The 26,325-nt window shown below is 42.9% G+C and overlaps 1 protein-coding gene across 2 annotated transcripts in view; it reads right to left on the bottom strand.

Annotated features, from left to right (window-relative positions):
* Positions 1-658: 658 nt before the first annotated feature.
* Positions 659-26,325, bottom strand: part of NCBP1 (nuclear cap binding protein subunit 1) — a 293,702-nt gene continuing 268,035 nt past the window's right edge. For both annotated transcript variants that reach the window (XM_030194457.1, XM_030194458.1), the window contains 3 exons: positions 23,923-24,057; positions 11,244-11,357; positions 659-1,419 (listed from right to left, as the gene is read on the bottom strand). In XM_030194457.1, the coding sequence (XP_030050317.1) occupies positions 1,306-1,419; positions 11,244-11,357; positions 23,923-24,057 (363 nt within the window). In that variant the 3' untranslated portion in view covers positions 659-1,305. The remainder of the gene's footprint in view (positions 1,420-11,243; positions 11,358-23,922; positions 24,058-26,325) is intronic.

Here is a 26,325-nt window from a genome sequence, read left to right as displayed (position 1 = left end):
CTATAGATATTCCTGCTGTACTCTGCTTGGCTCGTGGAAGAGATTATAATAAAGCTGTATAATGGTTGATAGAAGTAGTCGGTGAAATTTCAATTACCTCATCTCTTGCTTGGCCTGGAAGGATAAGCCAAGCTTATGCTGGTTAACTGGGTATCTTTACAGCAGGGGATGACAGCATCTTCTTGTTGTCCATCACATACCACCAATACTCCCCCCCCCCCCCCCCAAAAAAAAAAAAAAAACCACAGCTGCTGTTCCTGGAAGGCATATAGAACCAACCAAGGAGTAGGAAGAAGAGAAGCAACCAGGTAAGAAACCAACACAACTCATTCAAGCCCAGAGCAAAGCTTAAAGGGGAGCCAGTGATAAACTGGGAACTAGGTGCACCTGGCCACTGGAAGTAGTGAGCCCTCTCTTGTTTCTTGGACCATATGCAAGGACCTGAGAGTTCGTGTACTGATGACTTCAGGTTGAAGAACCCATGGGAGATATTGGTGTGAGAGACTGAGCTGATACAATGTGTATTCTTTTTTTTTTTTTAACCCCAATTCAGTAAGAAACGCATGTGCAAACACTTGCATGTACAAAAGGACAAAACCTTCCCAATAAGTGCTCGTTTGTGTAAAATGTGCTTGGAAAAAGGACATCACACCATGGCTTTAGAAAACATAATTCAATTGTATTTCAACAATTTTAACTTTCCTTGTACTGCCCACAAATGAAAATGTAGTTTCTTAGTAATAAAAGAAACAAAGTCACAAGCTGTGCTACTTAAGTGACCTCAGCACTTCTCTTTTCAGATGTCAATACCTGAACATGTTTCCTGCGGAGTATAAAAGAAACAATCCCAAAACCTGTACAGAAAAGCTGTATTCTATTCACATTTCCAAGGCAAGTCTGTGGAGTTGTCTTCTTGTTTCACATCATAGTTAGGAAACTTGATTGGTTACTTCTTGATTTGTTTCTGTAACCACAACAGTAATCTCTACCAATAAAAGTGGGGAAATAATGCAAATGCTAAGATGTAGTCAGTATTAAAAAAAAATAATAATAAAAATTTTGTTTGAAAAAAAAGATTATACAGAGTTTTTAATTTTTAATCCTAACATAAGTCTATATAATTACTAATAAGCTCTATGACACAAATATTTGCTCGTTCCTCAATGAATACGTTTAGGCTGGTTGGTTTTATTTCTCTTTGACAGGAGTCATGTTCAGCAATCACAAAGTTAAAAAGCCTTTCTTTTCATCCTTTTGAGAGAGAACCAATATTAAGTCCTGGAGACATCAAAATAGGTTAAAAAATTAGGTCTGAAGAGCACAAAACTGTTGGAATACAGCCAGGATGTGGTGGTCCAACTCTGCCGTGAACAAAAGGTTCTCCAGAGTCACCATGTACTGATGAATAATTTGATGATGCTGAAGAAAGAAAAATATCACGGTTAGAATCCAAGCAGTCTGAGTAACTTTTTTAACAGACCATTTCAGCTATGGTAAACTCCCAACTCCCAACTCCCCCCCCCCCCCCCCCCAATAATAAAAAAACATCAAAGGTAACAATTCTCTGAGGGAGGTGGAGTTTCTTTGTGGGTAGTAGTCACTGTGTTGGGGGAGCAGGAGGGAATGTAAGAAAGGATCAGGAGAGGGGATCAGATCTAAGAGGTGGGGATTGTGTCATCAAGGCTTATTGCACTTTATGGTCTGGGCCTGTTACATGTGGTACTTGACTGCACAGGTACTCCTGCATTATCTGGCACTGCATGGAATGTGGTGCCACTGCAGTAACCCTCTGCCCTGTGTGGTAAATGCAGGGCACATTTCCTGTATTCAATGCATAGGCTTTGCGTTTACTGTATATGTAAATTTTAACATGAGTTAGTGCAAAATCTGACTGCATAGTAAAAGGGCTCCTATATTTGTCTTATGTGTCTCAGAACCACTGAATCAACATTTTAGAGTCTGGAATATCAAAAGGCACAACTCTGAGGAACCCCAGACCCCACTCCCCTCCCATACTTTTCAGCACAAAAGGCAGACAACTAACGGAGAGCAATTTTTTTCAGTTTTGTATTAGGTTTGTAATCATTTTGTAATTCTGATGGTATTTTAACGTGTATGTTCATAACTGGAAACCACCTAGTTTATAGGTGGTCTATAGTACATAGAACTACACTCACAGAGAAAATCTGAATATGTTCTTACATCTCACATTAAACTATCTGCTTCTTGCAACTTACAGAACAGATGAAGGAAAACATAGGGTTGGGACTGTGGTGGTCATTTTCTTTCTATTCTCAGGTACAAAAAGCCCCTACATTTGAAGTATGGCTAAGAAACACCGTGCCCCAAAGCTGTTGCTCTGATTACAGCTTCTGCCTCTGTCCAGACTGAATGTTTGATCCAAGGTGGGGAACTGGTTTCATGTGCAAGATTTATGTACATTGAATACCTTATGAAAGTAGTACAAGAACTAAGAGAGGAGGTGGCAAGATTAAAAAACATCTGTGACAACCAGAAATCCATCCCAGAAATGCATCTTGAGGTATCAGGGATTTCCAGCAAAAGGGAAGGAGATGTGCTGAAAGAGGACAGCTGGGCACAGATCACCAGATCCTGCAAAGTCAACCCCCAAGCTCCATTTTCTGTTTAACTGAACTGGTTTGCAGCCCTGGGGGTAGAAAAGCTGAAAATATGTTGAAAAATGTAGACGACAACGCTCAAAAATCCCAAAGCTGCTGGATCAGTGGTCAATAAAAAGCGAAAGGTACTAGTGGTTGGTGATTCTCTTCTGAGAGGTACAAAGGCACTCATCTGCCAATCAGACCTGATGTCCAAGGAGGTGTGTTGTCTGTCTGATGTCAAGATTGCAGATGTAGCAGAAAGTTTGCAGAGACTCATCAAGCCTACTGAACATTATTCTATGCTGCTCATCTATGTTGGCAAAAATGATACTGCTAGGTATCCCACTGAATGTATCAAATAGTGACTTCATGGCTCTGGAACAGAGGATGAAGCAGTTAGGTGCACAAGTGGTGTTCTCATCTATCTTCATGTTGAGTGTAAAGGCCAAATGAAGGAAGCTCACATCCTGGAGCTGAATGCGTGGTTGTGTGGATGGTGTCAATGTAAGCTCTTCATTTTCCTACCATGAGATGACTTTCCAAGAGCTACTGAGCAGAGATGGTGTCCATCTATCAAAGAAAGGAAGAAGTGTCTCCTATAACAGACTGGCTTCACATACTAAAGAGAGTGTTAACCCTTTAGTGTCCAATGTTCCCATCAATCTGTTCCCAAATGGCTTATCACGGAAACATTGGACACTAAAGGGTACTAAATTCACTGGAGATGGGTGAAAAAGCCCCAAAGTCATTTGTATACCAATGCCTGTAGTATGAGAAACAAAGTTCTAGACCTAGAGGCTCAAATGGTAGAAGCAGACTTGGATTTAATGGCAGTCACAGAGCGTGGCTCATGAAGAACAATGACTGGAATATTGTTATGCAAAACAAAGCAAGAGATAGTCCAGGGAGCGAGTAGTGTCAAAATCAGCCACAAAAGGTTTATTTTAGAACATGACCTGACTTGGCCAAGTTTCAGCACTCGTTCCTTTGTCAGGGGTCAAAGAGCCAGTTCTTCATAGGCACACAGATAATGAAGAACAAATATGCATACTCCCAACATGGGAGAAAAGTCAGACACACACTGTGCATTTATTATCTGTGTACCTATGAAGAACTGGCTCTTTGACCCCTGATGAAAGCACAAGTACTGAAACTTGGCCATAAACCTTTTGTGACTGATTTTGACACTACTCACTCCTTGGACTCTCTCTGCTTTGTTTTGTGTGCTTTGCTGTGTTAGCAGAGTTTTTTTACTTCTATTTTTCTGCTGGGGAATATTGTTACACCCAGCTATAATCTACTGAGGAGCGACAGGGTAGGAAAAAAGGGTGGAGTGGCATATGTTAAGAAAAATATTAAAGTGACAGAATTACAGAACACATACAGTAAGGAAGAAGCACTGTGAGTTAATCTGAAAAGAAGGAATAGAAAATGTATTTACATTGGTGTGACATACAGGTCCTCCTTCAAAGTCAAAAGAAATGGACAGAGATTTAATTGAAGACATTCACAAGATAGCTATGAAAGGGGAGTACTACCGATAGATGAATTTAATATGCCAGACGTTGACTGGGGTATCCCTGCCTCAAGGGGATCTTGAGTTCGCTACAGGAATAACTGTCCCAACAGTTGGTAATGGAACCCTCACAGGATGGCTCTTATTCTGGACCTGGGTGCTTACAAATGGGGAGAATGTTTCTGATATTACAGTGGGTAATCATTTGGCATCTAGAGATCACTGAATGGTGTGGTTCAATACTAAGACAAAGGAGGAGAGGGCTTATTCAAGACTGAAGATTCTAGAGCTAAAGAAGTAGAACAGCACAGGGCAGAACTGAAAGGAGCTATATTAAAGGCGACAAACCTTTGTGTTAGAAAAGTACATAAAGGAATGCCGCTTTAGTTCTTAAATATAGTAGATGAAAAAGGTAAGAGAAAAAATTCTCTTCATAAATTACAAGACCGCAAAAATAGAACACAGACAAAAACAGCTGGAAAAACTAAGAAAAACTGGAAAACCTGTCATGGAAGTAAAGATGCAAATGGAAGAAAAGAATGCCAATATGGTAAAATTGGGGGGACAAGATATTTTTTAGTCATGTAAGTGATAGTGCTAAAATGGCATTGTGAGGCTCAAGGGTTGGAATATATAGAAGTTGATAAACATAAAGCTGAACTGCTTAATGATTACTTATGTTCTGTTTTCATGGATGAAAGGCCAGGGATAGGACCACAGAAAACAAATGCTAATGGGAATGGATGTGTGGTAGACCAGGACCAATTCTCAGAAGACACTGTTCATGAGGAGCTATCTAAGCTAAACTAAAAATATACAAAGTGATGGGGCCTGATGGGATACATTTGAGAGAAATCAAGGAACTCAGAGAAGTTCTGGTGGCTCTGTTGTCTGATCTTTTCAATGCTTCATTGGAGGTCTGGAGTGGTCCTGGAGAAGAGTGAATGTGGCCCCTCTGCACAAGAGTGAAAGTAAGGAGGAGGTTCAGAGTTACAGGCCTGTCAGTCTGACCTCAGTGGCAAGTAAACCACTGGAAACACTTCTAGAATCAAATGGACTGCAGGATCCGAGGCAGCATGGTTTTACTACAGGCAGGTCTTGGCAGGCAAATCTGATTTATTTGACAGGATGACCATTAGTTGGACGCTAGATGTGGTGTATTTTAATTTTAGCAAAGCCTTTGATATGGTTCCACATAGGCGACTGATAAACTGAGTGCCCTCAGTATGGGCCCTAAAGTGACTGGATTAAATACTGGTTAAGTGAAAGGAGACAGAGGGTAGTGGTAAATGGTGTTCGCTCTGAAGAAAAGGATGTCATCAATGTGCCGCAGGGATCTGTCCTTGGGCTGGCTCTTTTTAACATCTTCGTGAGTGATATTGTAGAAGGACCATCTGGTAAGGTGTCTCTTTGCAGATGATACCAAACTCTAATAGGGTGAGGCTAGAATGAGAAGGGATCTAGTGAAGCTTGAAGAATGGTCCAGAAATTGGCAACTAAGATTTAATGCTGAAAATGCAGGGTCATTCACTTGGACTGCAAAAACCACAAGAACGGTATAGTATAGAAGTACAAAAGAGCAGGACTTGGAGATGATTGTATCTGTTGATCTTAAGCTGGTCAAACAGGTAGAAAAGGTGAAGCCAGAAGGATGCTCAGGTGAATAGGGAGAGGAATAGCCAGCAGGAAAAAAGAGGTGATAGTGCTCAGGTGAAATGGGAGAGGAATAGCCAGCAGGAAAAAAAAAGAGGTGATAGTGCCCTTGTATAAGTTTCTGGTGATGCCCAATTTAGAATACTGTGTGGAATTCTGGAGACCACATTTTCAAAGAAATATAAACAGGATGGAGTTGGTCCAGAGGGCAACTACAAAATTGGTCAGTGATCTCTGTCAAAGAATATGGGGACAGACTTACAGACCTCAATATGTATAGTCTGGAAGAAAGACAGGAAAGAGGGGATATGATGGAGAAATTAGATCTAACATGATAATGTTCTTTCCATTAGTCCTTTCCACTATTCCATCAACCAGCAGGCAGAGATAGAAAACAAAACTGAGCTGAGACATCTCTCTCTCAGCATCCAGTCCAGCTCCTCAGTATTTACGTAGACAAGCAGTAAGGGAAAACGCAGAATAAACACAACCACCTTAAACAACTCGCTAACACTAACTGGATGAGCAAACATGTGTGGACCTCTCATTTCTTGACAACTTGTAGAAAACTAGAGATGTGCAAGCAGCACCATGCAAGGTGACAGTCGTTATTTGACCCCTTACTTCGCACCAACTAAACATCTCAGAAACCTCAGGTGAAACCTAATTTCTTCTTCCATCTCATAGCTTCTCACTATTCCAGAACCCTGTGGGATGTTCAGAAGCAATCCCTAGAGTGGGTAGGATCCTGGTGCTGCCGGTCCAGAGGCCTGAAGATCCAAAACTGGCTTCAAAGTCCACCCAGTAGTGTTTGGCAAAGGGATGCATTGTCAAACACGTCGCTGCCTTGCAAATATCTGCCAGAGACAGTAAGGAAGTCTCCACCAGAAAATCATGTACATCTTTCTAGTATGAGCCCATAAGGCATGAGGAGCCTGCTTCCCTGCAAGCCAAAAAGCTGATGTCATAGTCTTCAGCCATCTAGCAATTGTGGGCTTGGAAGCCATAAGGCCAAACCTCCATTTACCAAAAAGCATAGTCTGTCTGATCTGCAAAACTCATTTGTGACTTCCAGATATCTAATGAGGACTCTAAGCATATTGAGGAGCTTCAAGGAAGAATACTGAGCCTCTTCGTCCTCTCTGCAAAAGGACAGACACTCCTTCAGAATACAGTTGCTCAACTGATTTTTTAGAATAGATTTGAGAGAGGGTCTCCTCTTTTTAAACGATTGTACTGGCTACCGGTTCATTCATGAATTAAATTTAAATTAACTTGTATGGTTTTTAAAACCTTGGTGGATCAAAATTCTGCTTGTTTTATCAAAATATTTAATTATGTTATTTAGAGGGTGGGATTTCTAGTCTACACGTTTCTATACCTTACTGTTTCCAAGCTTCCAGGGAGTTAGGTTAAAAAGTTATTTGAGTAAATCATTTTAGGTATCTAGCTGTAAACGTTTGGAGTAATATTCCGAATCCAATCCAAATCTATTTCTTCATATTTTTTATTTAGAAAACATTTGAACACCTCTTTGTTTTCAGACTTAGTTTAATTTGCTCTATTATAGTCTCATGAGTTATCTGTAATTCCATCCGATTGAAATGTTTTTCTTATTGTGATCCCCAATGAATCCTCTGTAGATATAGCAAAATATAAGCTATGAACAGAATAAAAATTGGTTGAGATGAAATGCTTATACCACTTTGGAACAAAGGAAGGAACCATGCGTAAGTAGACCCCTGCCTCCGAAAAGCAACGAAAGGGATCCTGATAAGGGAGAGCCTGAAGCACCAAAACCCCATGTGCTGATGCAACAGCCACCCAGAACACTGTCTTTAGCATAAAACCTTTCAAGGCAGCTTTCCGGAGTGGCTGAAAAGGAGGCTTCTGAAGACCCTGAAGAACTAAATTAAGGTTCCATTCTGGACACTGTGTACAAGAATGATATCCAGATGAGCTACAAAAGACATCTTCTGTATTCGATCCCTGAAAGAGGCCAAAGCCGCAACCTGAACTTTTAGAGAACCCAATGTCAATCCTTTCTGAAGACCTGCCTGGGAAAAACGCTAGCATGTGTGCAATCTGAGCAGAGAAGGGAGATCGAACATCAGTCCTCAAATGTCCCCCACACCCTCACATATGCCATGGATGTAGAGCATTTTGAGCCTGAAAGTAGCAATAACTGCATCGGAATAACCTTTTCATCTCAACTAAGCCCTTTCAATGGCCAAGACGCAAGACCAAAGGGGCACTGATCCTCCATGAGTGCTGGACCTTGCTTCAGTAGGCCACGTATCTGCAGAAGATGGAGAGGACCCCTGTCCAGCAGTCAAGTCAGGTCCACGTACTATGGCCTCCGCAGCCAATCCGAGGCTACAAAATTATTCAACCCTGGTGCAATGAGATCCTTTTCAACACATGGCTTACCATGGACCAAGGAGGGAAGACACAGTAGATGTGTCTCCAGCCAGGGCTGCAGTAGGGCATCAATCCACTATTCACCCTCCTCCACTGACAAAAATGTCCATTTAACCCTACCCTCTGTTTTCTGTTCAATAACTAATTCCTAATCCACAGAAGGACATTGCCTCCTATCCCATGTCTTTTTAATTTTCTCAGGAGTCTTTCATGAGGAACTTTGTCAAAAGCTTTCTGAACATCTAGATTTACTACACCAACTGGCTCACAATTATCCACATGTTTATTTGTGCCTTCAAAGAAATGAAGCAAATTAGTGAGGCAAGACTTCCTTTAAATTCCCTCTAATGGCTCCTTCAACGATGGCTCTTCTGAATAGACAGAGGCCACATCAGATGTGGGAGAAGCAGAACTAGCCTCCTCTGCCTGCTCATGGAGGTCTAAACGAGATCTCTTAGGAGCCGGAAGGGCAGTGAAGTCAGAAACTGAAGCACCCTGCAGCAAATCTGACTGTCCCTGCTTCAGTAAATAGGTCTGCTGTAAAAGCAATATAAACTCTGGAGGAAACAAAGATCCCGATGCAGCTAAATGCTCTGTCGGGCCCTGAGGATGTAAAATGGCAGCTGTGCTCCATACGTGTCAGCCCTGACAAAATAATGCCTGTTCTCATGCTCTCCTGCATCAAACTGCACACCAGCCCTGCAGGAGAGCCTGAAGACCCCAGCATATTCAGATGCTGTGTCAAATCCAAAGATGTGCTGCTGCCAACTGTTTCCTGTGTCCTATGGGATTCCCAGCTTGCAAGCAGTGCAACACCCCAATGCCGGCTGGTAGGTCCCACAGTGGGAAAACTGCTTAACTGCCTTCACAAGAGTCACCATTTACCCCGAATGTCACCAGTGCAGCACAATGTGTCCTAAGCGGTGAGTCACAATCTCTCTCCTGTACCAAGTAGAACTTGCAGCCCTCCAAGAGGTTCTGAGTCAAACTCCAGACTTACCACTGTTGGCTGCTCCCCCCCAAACTCAAAGTCTCCACAAGACTTACCACAGATAAGAAAGACTCACAACTAGGGCTGTACATTGATACAAATTTTTAATCGCATAAATTGCCCCCCCCCCCCCTCATATTTCCTCCTGTATAGTACAATATATAGACAGGAGATGTAAATTCTCAAAACAAACATATTTCAATTACTAAACTAAAAATAAAATCATTTATCTTACCTTTGGTGATTTTATCTTTCTAATCATCTCATTCCCTGTCTCTGGTTCTGCTTCCCTCTGCTACCAGCATAGTTCTGTGCTTTGAACTCTGTTTCTAGGTTTTCCTATTAACTATTTTTTCTCTTCCTTCACTTCCTGCTCTATATCCATCTTTCACATTCAACTTTCTTCCATTTTTCTTTCTCCTCAAATCTATCTAGTTTCCACCTCTTCTCTCCCCTTGCCCTCCTCCTCTCCAAGAGCACCATCTCCTCCAGTCTCTCTTCTTTCCCCTTGTCCTCCCCCTCTTCAGGGGCACCATCTCCTCCAGTCTCTCTCTTCTTTCCCCTTTCTCTCCAGGGGGCACAATTTCCTCTCCCCTCCATAGGTCACCATTTCTTCCGTTCTCTCCTATCCACTCCTCAGTCACCATCTCTATTCTTTGTTTTTCCATTCCCTATTTCCAGCATCTGTCCCTTTCAAACAACCCCCCCCCCCCAATCCACACCTCTCTTCCCCTCTTGGCACCTCTTCCTGTACTCCTAGACCCACACTCCCCCACCCCCGTTGTCCGTATTTCTCTCACTTTCTCTCTCCTTCCTTTCACCTGCAGCGCTGAACCATACTACTACTCTCTCCACTCCAAGCCTATCTCTGTAGCATCCCTCCTCCTCTGACAAAACTTCATGTTTCCGGGCGGGATGCTACAGAGAGGGGCTTGGAGCGGAGAGAGAAGCAGCATGGTTCAGCGCTACAGCGGATAAGAGCAGGAGCAGAAAAATTACAGTGGGGAGGAAAATAGAGCAATGCTGGATGAAGGTGAGATCTGCCAGTAACATGTGTTAAAACTTTTAACGCATATTAAACATGTAACGTGTTAATTACGATATTAATGCATTAAATGTACAACCCTATGATACTCTGTCTCATGCTCTCCAGCAAATCTGTTTCCTTCTCATTTCTTTCTTTCTTTTTATTTATTAAGGTTGTTGTAATCGAAAAGAAGAGCTCCACAGGAAACAGATGAAGAGAGGGAAGAAGTAAATTCAAGTCACAGGGCACCAGAGACAGGGATCTGAAGACCTCTAGATATGACTCTGCAGACTGAAGTCATCTGCAAAACTCAACTGGGGATCAGCTGACCAACTGGACCAGGAGCAAATCACTCAGAACCAGAGGCTGAAAAGTGTGTCCATCCACCAGCTGGAGACAGAAAATACTGAGGAACTGAACTGGATACCAAGAGAGATATGTCTCAGCTCAGTTTTCAGTTCTCTACCTCCACCTGCTGGTTGATGGACACAACTATCCCACAGGTTCTGGAAGAGTGGGAAGCTACGTAATGGAAAAAGAGATGTTTAAATATCTCTGTGACATTCATATACAGGAACTGAGCCTTTTTCAAATAAAGGAAAACTCCAGAATGAGGGGGCATAAGATGATGTTGTTATAGGCTCAGGAGTAATCTAAGGAAATACTTTTTATGGAAAGGATGGAGGATTCATGGAATAGCCTCACGGTGGAAGTGGTGGAAACAAGGACAGTATCTGAATTCAAGAAAGCATGGGACAGGCACATGGGATCACTTAGGGAGAGGAGGAGTTAGTGGATGCTGTGAATGAGCAGACTGGATGAGCCATTTGGCTTTTATCTGCAGTCATGTTTCCATCTATCTTTCTCTATGTTTCCATTTAATAGCATAAAAACCAGTATGTGATTATTTTTGGCTCCGATTTAAAAGGTAGGCTTTTAAGCAATCTGGAAAGTGAATGAGACAACACTTAGCACAAGCAGAATGCAAATGAGAGGAAAGGGTCATCAGCTCACCTGTAAGAAGATCTGCTGTAGCCTTTCTGTACAGTTCTTATACCAAGGCGTAATCACGTCAATCCCTCCTGTTTCACATCGCACTAAGTGCTCAGTAAGCAACATAATGAAGCGCTGTAAGAGAAGGACATTAAAATTTAGATAACAGTGAGGATACATATGTCCATCAAGACAAAAAAAAAATAAAAAAAACAGTCAACCAATTAGACAGAATCAATATTTTATTTTAACTTATCCTGGCAGGGCAGGTTGGGAAGTTCACAGTTCTAAATCAAGATAAGGTTATATTAATGCATACAAACGTTCGCTTACCTTATGTACCACACAGCTGCCATGCAAGTGTCAGCTGCCCAACTGATCTAGGTTACTTTTAGTTTGCAGAGGGGGGCTCAATTGTTTTCAAATGGAACTAGTCTCTACTATCATAAATATTAATTCACAACTAGTCTGTGATTTTATCATAATTTTAAAAATCTTTTTTTTTTACACATGGGTGCCATTTACTGTGGGATCCCTGGACCAATGTGTACAAATGCAAAGTGATGCACACTGGGAAGAATAATCCAAACCATAGTTACTTGATGCTAGGGTCTGCCTTATGAGTTAGCATCCAAGAAAAAGATCTGTGTGTCATTGTAGATGATACACTGAAATCTTCTGTCCAGTATGTACAGCAGCGACCAAAAAAGCAAACAGAATGCTACGAATTATTAGGAAAGGGATGGTAAATAAGACCAAGATTATTATAATGCCTCTGTACCGCTCCATGGTGCGACTTCACCTTGAGTACTGCATTCTATTCTGGTCACCGTATCTCAAAAAAAAAAAAAGATATAGTGGAATTAGCGACCAAAATGATAAAGGGGATGGAACTCCTCTCGTATGAGGAAAGGCTAAAGAGGTTAGGGCTCTTCAGCTTGGAAAAGAGACTGCTAAGGGGGATATGAGTCAGGTTTTTAAAATCCTGAGTGGTGTAAAACAGGTAAAAGTGAATCGATTTTTCACTCTTTCAAAAAGTACAAAGACTAGGGGACACGCAATGAAATTATGTGAAAATACTTTTAAAACAAATAGTAGGAACTATTTTTTTCACTCAAAGAATAGTTAAATTCTGGAACTCGTTGCCAGAGGATATTTAACAACGGTTAGCGTATCTAGGTTTAAATGAGGTTTGGACAAGTTCCTGGAGGAAAGGTCCATAGTCAGTTATTGAGCTAGACATGGGGGAAGCCACTGCTTGCCTGGGATTGGTAGCATAGAATGTTGCTACTATTTGGGTTTCTGCTAGGCACTTGTGACCTGGATTGACCACTCTTGGAAGCAGAATACTAGGCTAGATGGACCACTGGTCTGACACAGTATGACTATTCTTATGTAATTTTAAGTTTATGCGGTACTTTATGGTTTTATTGTAATTGGTGGTAAATGGTACCCACTACTACTACTTATTTCTATAGCGCTACAAGGCATACGCAGCACTATACACCATACACAAAAAGAAAGTCCCTGCTCAAAGAGCTTACAATCTAGATAAGACAGACAGAACAATTAAGGGTAAGGGAATAAAGAGGTGAGGATAAAAGGACAGGGCAAATGAGCAGTGGTTAGGAGTCAAAAGCAGTGGTAAAGAGGTGGGCTTTTAGTTTGGAATTGAAAATGGCCAAAGAGGGGGCTAGACGCACAGGCTCGGGAAGTCTATTCCAGGCATGAGGTGCAGCAAGATAAAAGGAACGGAGCCTGGAATTAGCAGTAGAGGAGCAGGGGACAGATAAGAGAGATTTATCAACCGAACGGAGTAGCCGGGGGGGGGGGGGGGGGGGGGCGTAGGGAGAGACAACAGTGGAGTGGCAGAGTGAATGCATTTATAGGTCAATAACAGAAGTTTGAATTGAATGTGGAAACGGATAGGGAGCCAGTGAAGTGACTTAAGGAGAGGGCTAATGAGCATAGCGACTTTGGCGGAAAATGAGTCGCGCAGCAGAGTTTTGGATTGATTGAAGAGGAGAGAGATGGCTAAGAGGGAGGCCGATGAGAAGCGGGTTACAATAATCAAGATGAGAGGTGATAAGAGTGTGGATAAGGGTTCTGGTAGAGTGCCAGGTTTTGGCAATCTGCTCATTGTGAGCAGAGAAGGAGAGAGAGGAGTCAAAGATGACCCCAAGGTTACGAGCAGATGAGACAGGAGAATAAGAGTGCCATCCACAGAAATAGAGAAAGGGGGGAGAGGAGAGGTAGGTTTAGGGGGAAAGATGAGAAACTCGGTTTTGGCCATGTTAATTTTCAGATGACGTTGAGACATTCAGGCAGTGATATCAGGTAGGCAGGCTGAAACATTGGTCTAGATGCTGGTTGAGATTTCGGGGGTTGAGAGGTAGATTTGGGAGACATCAGCATAGAGATGGTATTGAAAGCTATGGGATGATATCAGAGAGCCAAGGGAAGAAGTGTAGATGGAGAACAGGAGAGGACCGAGAACAGAACCCTGAGGTACACCGATTGGTAGAGGGATAGAAGTGGAAAAGGATCCACCAGAGTTTACACTAAAGGTGCGAAGCGAGAGGTAGGAGGAGAACCAGGAAAGAACAGAGCCCTGGAATCCAAATGAAGACAGCGTATCAAGGAGTAGGCTGTGATCAACAGTGTCAAAAGCGGCGGATAGATCGAGAAGGATGAAGATAGAATAGAGACCTTTGGATTTGGCCAGGAACAGGTCGTTGGAAACTTTTGTAAGTGCAGTTTCAGTTGAATGAAGAGGGCAAAAGCCAGACTGGAGTGGGGCAAGAACAGCTTGAGATGAGAGAAAGTCAAGACAGCGGCGGTGAACGGCACGTTCAAGTAACTTGGAAAGGAAGGGGAGGAGGGAGATGGGTCGACAGTTGGAAGGACAGGTAGGGTCAAGTATGTTTGAAGGCATCTGGAACGGTCGCAGTGGAAAGAGAGAGATTGAGGATATGACAGATAAAAGGGGTGAGAGTAGGAGAGATGGTGTTAAGAAGGTGGGTAAGAATGGGACCAGAGGAACAGGTAGTTCCTTTTGAGGAGGAGAGAAGATGTGATGTTTCTTCATCAGTGACTTCAGGAAAGGAGGAAAAGGACGGAGGGGTTAAGGAAATAGGGGAACGGACAAGGGGAGGGAGAGGTGGGGTGGTTTGGTAGAGAATTTGATGCTTATCTTCTGAACCTTGTGGTGGAAGAACTCAGCTAGGGTCTGGGGAGACAGAGAGGGGGGGAGTTGGGGGTGGAAGCACCTTGAGGAGAGAGTTTAGTGTGGTGAAGAGAAGTCGAGGGTTTGAGCCGAGAGAATGTCAGCTGGATGTAGTAGTCCAGTTTGGCAAGCAAAAGAGCAGATTGGAAGGAGGTCAACATGAACTTGGAAGTGTGTGAAGTCAGCAAGGGCACGAGATTTCAGCCAGAGGCGTTCGGTGGAAAGGGTACAGGAACGTAGGTAGCGGATTTTAGGGGTCAGCCAGGGCTGGGGTTTGGTACGTCTTATAGGACGGGGCATGAGAGGTGTCAAGAGTGTCTAAGGCAGAGGATAAAATAGTATTGTAGGAAGAGACGGCATCATTGATAGATTTGGATGGTGCAGTGGTAGAGAAGAGGTTTGAGACATTGGAGGATAGGGTAGTAGGGTCAATGGCCTGGAGATTCCTAGATAAATTGGTTAAGATTGGACGGGATTGGGCGGGGGGGGGGGGAGTTTAAGTGTGAAGGTTATAAGATGATGGTCAGAGAGGGGAAGATCTGAGATAAAGGAATTGGAGGGAGAGCAGTTATAGGAGAAGATAAGATCAAGGCAGTGACCATTTTGGTGGGTAGGGGAAGTGGAGCACAGTTGAAGATTGAAGGAGGATGTTAAGGTGAGGAACTGGGAGACGTAAGAGTTGGAGGGATCATTAGCATGAATATTAAAGTCACCAAGGATAAGGGAGGAGGAGGAGGAAGGATCATGAAAGCAGGAAAGCCAAGCGTCAAAGTCGCTGAGAAAGGATGAAAGAGATTTATCAGGGGGACGATAAATAACTGCTATTCGAAGAGGAAAAGGAGTGAATAGGCAGACAGAGTGGACTTCAAAGGAAGAGAAACAGAGAGACTGAGGTGGCAGAAGAGATTGAAATTTGGAAGAGGGTGAGAGTAACAGACCGACACCACTACCACGGCCAACAGGGCGAGGAGTATGGGAGAAGAGATAACCATCATGGCAGAGCCAAATTTCAGTTATCGTGAGCAGATGGAGGCTACGAGTGATAAAAAGGTCATGGATATAGGAAAGTTTGTTGCAGATGGAGCGGGCATTCCATATCATACCAGTATCATCTACTGCCCTTCAGTTTCTCAGTGGCACAATATTTGCACAAAATGTACACCTATATTGGCAATCCATTTGCACAAGATGGGGATCTTTAGATTCCCCTCCAACCAATCCAATCCTATTCTCACTGGACTGAAATAAAAAGAACCATAATTCATTAAAAACACAAAAATACAGACAAATTAAAAAAAAGATGTAACCAAAGCATCTTAAGTTGTTTTCCACTATATAGAATTTTGGAAAGAACTACATGCACTCCACTTCTTAAGTGTATGTTGGATAGGTGCACACACCGCTTATCTACAATGTAAACTTACAGTCCCAAATTTTCGTCATTCATTGTAATGTAAACTTACTCCGGTTTGGCACAGCAGCATAAGTGCATACTCTGGTTAAGTGCAATGGCTTGAAACACACTATTTTTTTTAAACATCACTCCTTTTAATTGCAATTTTCCTCATTCACCCCCAGCCTTAAATTCTAATGCCGCACGAGTGACCCATCCAGCCTCAGCTGTACATCATGACCAGGAAGTATTATAAGACATCTTCCACAGATGGAAAATGCCATCAACATATTATTTCAGTAAAGTTAAAACAAACTTCCACTGTTCTACTTCAGAACACCAAGTTACTACAAAATGGCAACAGACATTTTCCATACTCACTGAGGAAAAGACTTCCTCTATACCAGGGTCTCTCAATCCAGTTCTAGGGACACACCTAACCAGTCAGGTTTTCAGGATGCCCACCCACAATGAATGCATGAGAAACATTTTCGCATAATGGATGTAGTGTATGCAAATGTATCTCATGCATATTCACTGTGGGAGGGCATCCTGAAAACATGACTGGCTTAGGTGTGTCCCAAGGACCTATTCTCAAGACTCTTCAAAACCAGGGGCAGACTGCAGTAAAATATCAGTCTGGGTTTTAATTTTCATACCAACCCATGGAGCATCACTGGACTACAACTGCTTCACAGAGAAAATGTCCAAAGAAATCCACGTACGTGGAGAATTCTGAGACCCCATGGGAATACACAGATAAAGGAGAAAAGTGGGTGATGGACTACAGTTTCCAGAGACAATCTTGAATTTAAAAAGTGTTTATTGAAAAAAGAAATCAACAACGCTGTGTTTCAGCCAACAGGCCTGCATCAGGAGTCTAAAATCAAATATACATATATAGATAAAATTCATATATATAAAGGCCAACCATAACATACATAAGTGAAAAGAGCTTAGTAGAGCATCAACTGGGCAACCATGTTAGCTTTCTCACACTTGTCTTATTCGTCACACAAAATTACATATTTTTACATTTCTTTTCACATAATTTGCTCATGACCATATATATTTTTATGACCATATATATTTTTTGTCATTCTATTAATCACGCATCTTACACATATAGCAAGTTTTTCAAATACTGTACATTATTCCATGGTTTATCCTCTATACTTTATGGTTATTCACTGCTTTTGCATATCATACACTACTTTTAGTTTTTTAGCAGCTCTGCTTTTACGTCAATCATTGGTGTCACTCACACAAACATCTCTCACAGATCACACCCCTTTGCATTTTGGTTCTATTCTCACCAATATATGTCACTCATATCACCAACACATACTCCTCCCACATTCCTGTCTTTTTACACACAGTTGCATTTTCTACCCGAAAGAATCCTGGCATTGTTTCTTTAGATTATAAGATTTTTGTTCAACCTTGCTCTTGTTAGCATCACCATGCAGGCTTTGTCCGTATCACTACTTTGGACACTTCCTCCACTTACACTCGCTAAATAAACAGTAGAATTAACTCTCTCATTATTCACTGAAGCACACTTCATCTCATTCCCCTCTCTCTCTGAATACATCGGTTACACACACACACATACATATATATATTCACTTATGTATTCTTCACTGACATCTTATTTCACTCCATATTTAAGAGATGCAAATGTTCATTCCATACAGAGTGTTATGTAAGTTTTGTACCAATGTACTGTTATCCTATATAATTCTCACCTCCAACGTTCTGAGGCTGCCTGGGACCGTGGCTTCCGCTAGAGGTGGTCTGCTTTATGGAGTAGATCAAAGTGACGTCAGCAGCAAACAGCGACCCAGGCACGGGGCGGAGTAGGCAGCAGCAAACATCAACCCAGGCAGGGGGAGGAGTAGCAGCCAGGGGGAGAAGTAGGGAAACACGCGTGTTTCCCTACTCCTCCCCCTGCCTAGGAATCGCACCAGACTGGCTGCCAACCTCCCGAACCAAACACGCACACTAACCGCCTTCAAAAAACCGCCGCCGCCCTCCCTCTCCAAGTCCGGATTCGGACTGTCGTAGAGGACGAAGAGGGAGGGCGGTGAGACAGCAAGCAAGAGGCTGCGCTGACTGTCCAATGTGGAGGCGGCGGGTGAAGGATCAGAGCGGGGGTCGGGGTCCATTCGGAAGAGGGGGGGGGAAGGGAAAGACCAGCGGGTCCGACTCCAGCGCATCCGTCATCCCCGTTCACTCACAACAAAGCAAGCAAACCTAAGAGATGCTGCAGGACGTCTAATAGACAGGAGTGGAAGAGAGCACAGCAAGTCTACGGTAAGCAAGGAAGCCCATTGGTTAATCTGTTTCCACTCCCCTAAGTAGCCCTCATTGCCATACACACAAAAACAAGCAAACCTAGGAGCTGCTGCTGCACATTGTCGTTTTAAAATTGTTGACAGACAGTGCCTTAAAACGTCAAGGACAAAAGGAGGGAGGAGACAGACAGACCCTGCAACTGGGAGGGAGGGGGGAGGGGGAACAGGGAGGACCCTGCAACGGGGAAACATGGAGGGAGGGAGGGAGGGAGGGAGGGAGGGAGGGACAGAAGGGGGACCCTGCAACTGGGAAAAAGGGAGGGAGGGGGGATGATGACCATGGAACTGGGAGGGAGGGTGGACCCTGGCACATACTCTCATTCTTACACACACACACCCAGTTTCACTCTCTCTCTGTCACACACACACTCGCACATTCACTCTCTCTCACACAGTCACTCAAACATACACACTCCCAGGAAAACCTTGCTAGTGTCCATTTCCTTTAAAACAGAAATGGGCCTTTTTTACTAGTATTTTATATTTTGTATCTGCATTTTCTCCTATGTTTAAACAATATACACATACCAACATACAGATTGCATTCAATAAGATGTTAAATACGGCATATTTTTGTAGACCACTCTGCCTGCTCAAAATCGGAAGTTCTTCAAATTTAGAACTTTGATGTTTACCCATTCTTTCTTGAAGACAGGTAAGTTTTCCTTGAGATTCTCTGTACAATCTCTATCACATTTTACCTTTGTGTATTTGGCTTTTATTCATGATATATATGCATAGATATATTTTCACCTTTATATAGTTTTATCTACTTTCTACATGGTCGCCCAACTGATGCTCTACTAAACTCATTTCATTTATGTATGTTATGGTTGGTCTTTATTTATTTATATATGATTTTTTTACCTATATATGTATATTTGTCTTTAGGCTTCTGATGCAGACCTGTTGGCCGAAACACAGCTTTGTGTCGAGTCTTTATTCAAGAAACACTTTTTAAACTCAAGATGGTCTCTCCAGTCTCTGGAACCAGTCCATGGTCCATCACCCACTTTTCTTCTTTATCACAGAGAAAATGTGCCATTATGGATTTTGATGTGCTGAATTCAAATATGACAATTAAAATAGCTGATTGGCTACTGTTTCCATGATATGTTTTTTTACATTTCATATATATACAAGTTTAGCTACATTTATTTCAGAAGCATTTTGGCTGCAGCTCAGTATCAAATTACTACTTAACACTACTCAATCAATAATAAATGTTCTATTTCATGTTTGAATGAAATGTGTTAATGTCATCAGGACTACATAAAAGAAGGCACAATATAGTAGCACAGCTCAATTAAGCTCTAGAATTCATTGCTGGAGGATGTGATAAAAACAATTATATCCAAGTTTAACAAAAAATAGCTTTGGACAATTTTCTGGATGAAATGTCCATAAGTCATTAATTTGGTGGACAGGTAAAAGCACTGCCTATCCCTGGACATAAGCAGCATGGGCTCTCTTCAGGATACCAACAGGTATTTGTGACCTGAACAGACCACTCACTATTAGAAACAGGTTTCTGGGTTTTATAGAGCTTTGGTCTAACCCAGTATGGCACTTATGTTCTACTCCACTAAAATCTATTTAAACAATAAGAGCAAAAGAGTAGCCATACTGGGTCAGACCAATGGTCTATCTAGTCCAGTATCCTGTTTTCCAAACAGTGGCCAAGACAGGTCACAAGTACCTGGCAGAAACCCTGTCTTAACCAAACACTGGAATCAAAACCATAAAATAATTAGGTCTTGATATACCCTGAGAGAGGGTTGCAGGTGGGCCGTTCAAATAATACAGTTGGACAAAGGGGATATAAAGTTCAAATAATACAGCTGGACAAAGGGGATATAAAGAAAACACGAGTTTAACAGAATCCTGAGCCCAGTTATGCCACAGGCCCAGGAACATAAGAGGGAAAAACCTCTATGGGTCAGTAACATAGTCTTAAGTGGGCTCTGCTGGTAGGCCCAAACACAGTCTGTAGCTGCTGAGGACACCATGTCCTAAACACAGCTTGTGAGCTATTGGTTCTTTTCTAAATGCAAGGTCTAGTTCCTGCCAGACCTCAAAGCAAGGCTTGTAAGTCTCAATTCAGAAGCAAACATGACTTACCTCAGCCAAGTCACAATCATTACACAGGCGCTGCAGTGGCATATGCTGGGGCTTCAAATCTTCCCTCCCTGGGCCTCCTTAGCCTCAGTCTGGCCCTGTCCTTTAAACTCCTGGTACTGGCTCCGCCCCTCCCAGGGTGGGACCTGTAACCCGTGTCTCAGGCTGTCTGAGGGACTATTCTCAAGAGTGAGGAGCAGTGTTTTATAAACCCCCTCACATACCCTCCCCTTCCGCTCTACTGTGCCCAGTCGAGCACCTGCCATCTCAGGGTCCACTTCCTGGGACAAAAAGTCCATATTAGCATGCTCTTGGCCCACCCAATGTTTCACTTGGTAGCTAAATGGCTGAAGGCTAAGGAACCAGCTCATTATACATGCATTCAAATCCTTATGTCGAGTCATCCACTGTAGGGGTTGATGGTCAGTAACCAGCAGGAAGTTTCTGCCCAATAGATAGTACTGGTACATCTCCAGGGCCTACTTGACAGCTAGAGCCTCCTTCTCAATCACTGCATAATTTTCTATCTTGGGAACAGCTTCTGGCCAATGTATGCCACCGGGTGGTTTTCTCCATCTATCTCCTGGGCCAGAACAGCCCCGAGTCCAACCTCTGAGGCATCAGTCTGCACGATGAATGGCCGGTTGAAATCTGGAGGGCTCAGCACCAGCTCTGAACAAATATCTCTTTTCAGGGCCTAAAAAGTGCCATCCAGCTCTTCCATGCAGTGCATCTTTTCTGGAGCCTTTTTCTGCAGGAGGCTGGTCAGCGGTTCTGCTTTCTCAGCAAACTCTGGAATAAACTGGCGGTAGTAACCAACGAGGCTGAGGAAGGCTTGTACCTGCTTCTTCATTTGGGGTACTGGCACCCAGGTGATTGCCAGATCTGGGGGGGTCTCACTTGGCTTTCCCAACCGAGTACCCCAGGTACTGGAATTCTTGTCCTCCCTGAGAAGCACTTTTTGGGATTTGCTGTTAACCCGGTGGTCCGTAGACTATTCAAGACTTCTACCTGGATGAGATGGGTCCTCCAATATTTACTGTAGATGACAATGTCATCTAAAAAGGCAGCTGCGTAGCTGCCATGGGGTTTAAGTAAGCGATCCACAATGTGCTAGAAAGTAGCTGGAGCTCCATGAAGGCCAAATGATAGCATCATGAACTGGAATAAAACTTCGGGTGTTGAAAAGGCAATCCTCTCCTTGGCATCTGGGGCGAGAGGTGCCTGCCAATATCTCTTGGTCAGGTGCAAGGTCAAAATGAACCGGACCCCTCCTAGCTGCTCAATGAGTTCATCCACCCTTGGCATTGGTTAAGCCTCTAGTTTACAGACTGTGTTCACCTTCTGAAAATCAATACAAAACTCGATGTTCCCATCCAGCTTTGGTACCAGTACAATGGGAGATGACCAATTACTGGTTGACTTCTCAATGACACCCAGTTCTAACATTTCAGCAACCTCTTTCACCACAGCTTGCTGCTGGGCTTCTAGGATTTGATGGGGACGTTGCCAGTCCTGGCTCAGTGATAATACCATGAGTTGCAAGAAAACACATCTTGATTCTGGTGTACCAACTGCTCTAAGTCAGCCTTCTGCGAGACAGAGCTGGGTCGTCAAATGGAACTTGGAAGGGTTGGGACTTCTGGCCCAAAGTAATCTCTTTGGATCAGTGCTGCAGACATGGGGACCCACTTCTTCAACAAATTAATGTGGAACATCTTCGCCTTGTTCCTCTTGTCAGGTTGGGCCACCTTATAATTGACAGGCTGTCTTTTCCACAGCTTCACAAGGACCTTGCCACTTGCTTAATAATTTACTCTCAGAAAAGGTAAAAGGACTAGGACTACTTTTTTTTTTCCTTCTTATTATACATTTGTATTATAATTGCCATATTAATTCTGTATGGAATAATATATAAACTAATAAAGACATTAAAAAAAAAAAAAAAAAAAGGACTAGGACTCTATCCTCCAGCTGGAAGGTCTGCTGTACTGTAGGCTCGGGCTTGGTCCACTTGAGCCTTTCCCAGGCAGAGCTTGGCAACCTCACTGGCTTTCTTTAGGTTCTCCTGCATGATGAGCACATATTCGGCCAAGTTTTTTCCTGGACTGGGACCCTTTCCCAAGCTTCTTAAACCACATCCAGGATTCCCCTAGGTCTCCCTCCCATATAACAGTTCAAATGGAGAGAATCCCGTGGAACTCTGGGGCACCTCCTGGATTGCAAACAGTATATACGGAAGTAGAGAATCCTAGTTTTTTCCCCGTCTTCAGCAACAAACGTTTTCAGCATCTATTTCAGAATCTTATTAAAGCATTTCACCAGACTGTCTATGGATGATACTGATGTCTGCAAGGTCTTCACTTTTAGCAAGGCACACATTTGCTTCATAACTCTGGACATAAAAGGTAGTACCCTTGGTCAGTCAATATTTCTGCCGGGATCTCCATCTGGGAGAAGACTTATCACAGCGCATTAGCCACTGTGGTGATTTTCATATTGTGCAAGGCAATGGTCTGTGGGTAATGACTGACAATCCAAAATGACCAGAATATACTCGTTACCATGGGTGGTGCATTCTTGGAGGGGGGGGGGGGGGGGGCGGTGGAACCCTCACATGACTACTCAGCTGGCAAGTTGGGCAGGACTGACAAGAGTTCAAGTTGCTTGACTATAACTGGCAAAAAAAAACACCCAGACCAAAATCCACTGCTAGGTCTAACCTCCTAACAAGTGATTGTGAGCTAACTGCATGATCTGCTTACAGTAGAGGGTTGAGGGACTAACAGTTCTACCTCTCCCCCCCTCTGGGGTTCCCTTGTCCACCCTATATAGCAAGTCATTCCTTATTACAAAATACGGGAGTACTACCTTAGAAGGATCCTGGTTGCCCAAGGGATTCCCATCTACTGAAACAACCCTAGCTTGGGCTGCTCTAAGGAACTCATCCTCTGACTGTGCCTTTTTAAAATTTCCAAAAAAAGTTGAAAAACGTCCCAAACTTGAAAACACTACAGGGGCATAATCTGTCATAGAAACTCGTTTCTCAAAATACAAAACTTTAATGAATGTCCTTAATAAATTTCTTAAAATTACTTATCTTAATTGACTTTGTAAATATTTCACTGTCTCAGACTCATACCAACATGACATGTTTCACTATGCTGCGGCAGGGTTTGGTCCTAAACTGATGCTGCTAACCTCTCTCACTGCCTGAGAGAAGAGATGCAACTCCACAGCTACAGGACAACTTTTCAACCAGCCCCTAATTTCCCATGGTGATTTTGTGGGAACACCTACATTTGGGGAAACTGAGGAGACCCTATTAACTTTGAACACACCCTCAGGCATTCAAATTCCACAGCTTAATTGTGTGTGGCCTAAAAACATACCTTCCTAAGCTTGTTTCAAATTTGCTACTAGTAGTTTAATAAGTGCCCTCTATACTACTGGACTACAGTGTAATTTATGACACAAAACTAATGTTTTGGGGCAATTTGAATTAACAAGTTTTTTACGCATGCAGTACCTGGATTTTTTTTTAATATTCACAGCATAACCAAACTGAGGAAAAATGCACAAAACAAAACACACACACATAGTTACCTGGAATATAACAAGGAAAAGATTCTTTTGCTCACTCTGAGCAGACTCTACTTTCTCCTGTAATCGCTCAATCTGCTCCTCCAGTGGCCCATCTTCTCTATCACTGTTTCGGTCATCATCATCGTCACTATCTCTCTGGGAATGACAAAGCAGACATGTAAGATGAATACCACAGAATCAAAACCTTTGTAAATTATATTAATACATCACAGGAATTTAGAGAATATATTTTTGTATGCAGCTCATGACTTCCTCTGGAGTTACGAGTGAGTTACAATAAGGAACAATAAAGTATTTCCCTGTCTCTATCTAAGTTTGTACCTGGGGCAATGGAGGTTTAACAGACTTGCCCAAGGGAACAAGGAAAGCTCTATTAGAATGTAAGCTCTTTGAGCAGGGACTGTCTTTCTTCTATGTTTGTGCAGCGCTGCGTACGCCTTGTAGCGCTACAGAAATGCTAAATAGTAGTAGTCGGCTCAGAGGGGTCTTTTCCCAGGTTTAAGTAAAACAATAATTTGCGCCCGGTTAAGCGCTGGGGGCAAAGATTTTGTAGTTATCAGCGCATTTAAAAAGGTCGTGAGATCTGGAACAATATTCTCTCTTAGTATTTTATAAAATTCTGCTCGCAAACCATCTGGTCCTGGTACTTCTGCCAGTGGGCTCCGAGCTATCACTGACGCTACCTCATCCTCACCCATGGAATCATTAAGGCAATCCAAGTCCGACTGCGAAAGCTTGGGCAAATTAATGTTCTCAAGAGAAAGTTACTTGGAAGTCCCGTCTCCGACGGAGGGGCATATAGTTTTTTTGTAAAAAGTCTGAAAGACTTCACAAATTTCCTTGTCAGAATGGAAGGAACATTCCCCCTCCTGTTTAAGCATTAGAATTTTCCGGGGGCCCCCTAATGGATGGCTGAGCAGCGCCAACAATTTGCCCACCTTGTTCCCATGCTTGTATAATATATATCGAAAATATGATTGGGATTTGCTTTTCATGTTCTGAATCTTTGTGAGCCTTCCTCATACAAAGGGGGCGGAGGATGCCGGGAGGCGGAGCTATGGGAGAAGCAGTACAGAGAGAGACAGGAAGGGAGGGGGAGCGGGGCTGCTAAACTTTTTAGTTTCGTTTTAATTTTTTATTTTATACCAGCAGAAGCAGGGAGCAGCGGCGACCTCGGTGGGGGGAGGGGGGGGGCAAGGCCGTCCATACAGGACGCTCCTGATGAGCGCCTTTGCCCCCTCCCGATCCTTTTTTGATGTTTGTTTCATTTTTTATTTTAGGCAGAGAGAAGCAGGGAGCCACGTGTTTGTGTTTTTTTTTTCTTTTTAAACATGCCAGGGGATTTTTATGGTGCAGGGGCCAGCGGGGAGATGATAGCTCAGGCCTTAACGACAGGTCTGAGCTCACTTTAATTTCAGACGGTAGATGATTCGTTGCAATCGTCAGTATGGTTAGTGCATTCCGAATTGTCCACATTTCAATGGTAGTTTCTTGTTTGCATTCCGTTTTCGTTAGCTGCTTGCTTCGTTGGAAAAAGGCCTTTAATGCATGCAACGGTTAGGAATTTCCTTCGTTAAAGGGTTGTTAGAGGGTCATTAAGGTTTAGTGCATCTGGCCCTGGGTGATTTTATTCTAATGGGTTTCCCCCCCCCCCCCACTTCTCATGTAAACCATTTTGAGCCCAGTTGCTTAAAGCGTATATGCGAAAAACACAGCAAAGAAGATGTTCTACTCAATGTGGAAACTTAAAAGAATCAAACCTTTCTTCCCTAGGGAAGCATTCCGCAGCCTAGTACAATCAATGGTGCTAAGTCATCTAGACTACTGCAATGCCATTTATGCCGGATGCAAAGAACAAATCATCAAGAAGCTTCAAACCACTCAGAATACAGCAGCCAGACTCATATTCGGGAAAATGAAATATGAAAGCACCAAACCTTAAGAGAAAAACTACACTGGCTTCCACTAAAAGAACGAATTATGTTCAAAGTCTGTACCCTGGTCCACAAAATCATCTACGGAGAAGCCCCAACCTACATGTCAGATCTTACAGACTTGCCTATTAGGAACACAAAAAGATCATAACGCACATTCCTCAATCTCCACTACCCTAACTGTAAAGGGATGAAATACAAATCGATATACGCATCCAACTTCTCATACATCTGCACACAGCTATGGAACGCACTACCGAAGGCCGTAAAAACAACGCAAGACCTAAACATCTTCCGAAGACTTTTGAAAACAGACCTTTTCAAGAAGGCCTACCACAAACATCCAGTTTAAATACTAAATACTAACATTATACACGATCTATACAAATGCAAACTTCTATCACTTGACTGTTCAACCTCTTTGCTATTAATGATCATACACTACCTCTCTGTCCTAATGCTGAATAGA

Source organism: Microcaecilia unicolor, chromosome 2, assembly GCF_901765095.1.
Source record: "Microcaecilia unicolor chromosome 2, aMicUni1.1, whole genome shotgun sequence".
Classification (NCBI taxonomy): domain Eukaryota; kingdom Metazoa; phylum Chordata; class Amphibia; order Gymnophiona; family Siphonopidae; genus Microcaecilia; species Microcaecilia unicolor.
Note: the sequence above shows the minus strand (reverse complement) of the source record. Positions and strands in the feature narration are given on the sequence as shown.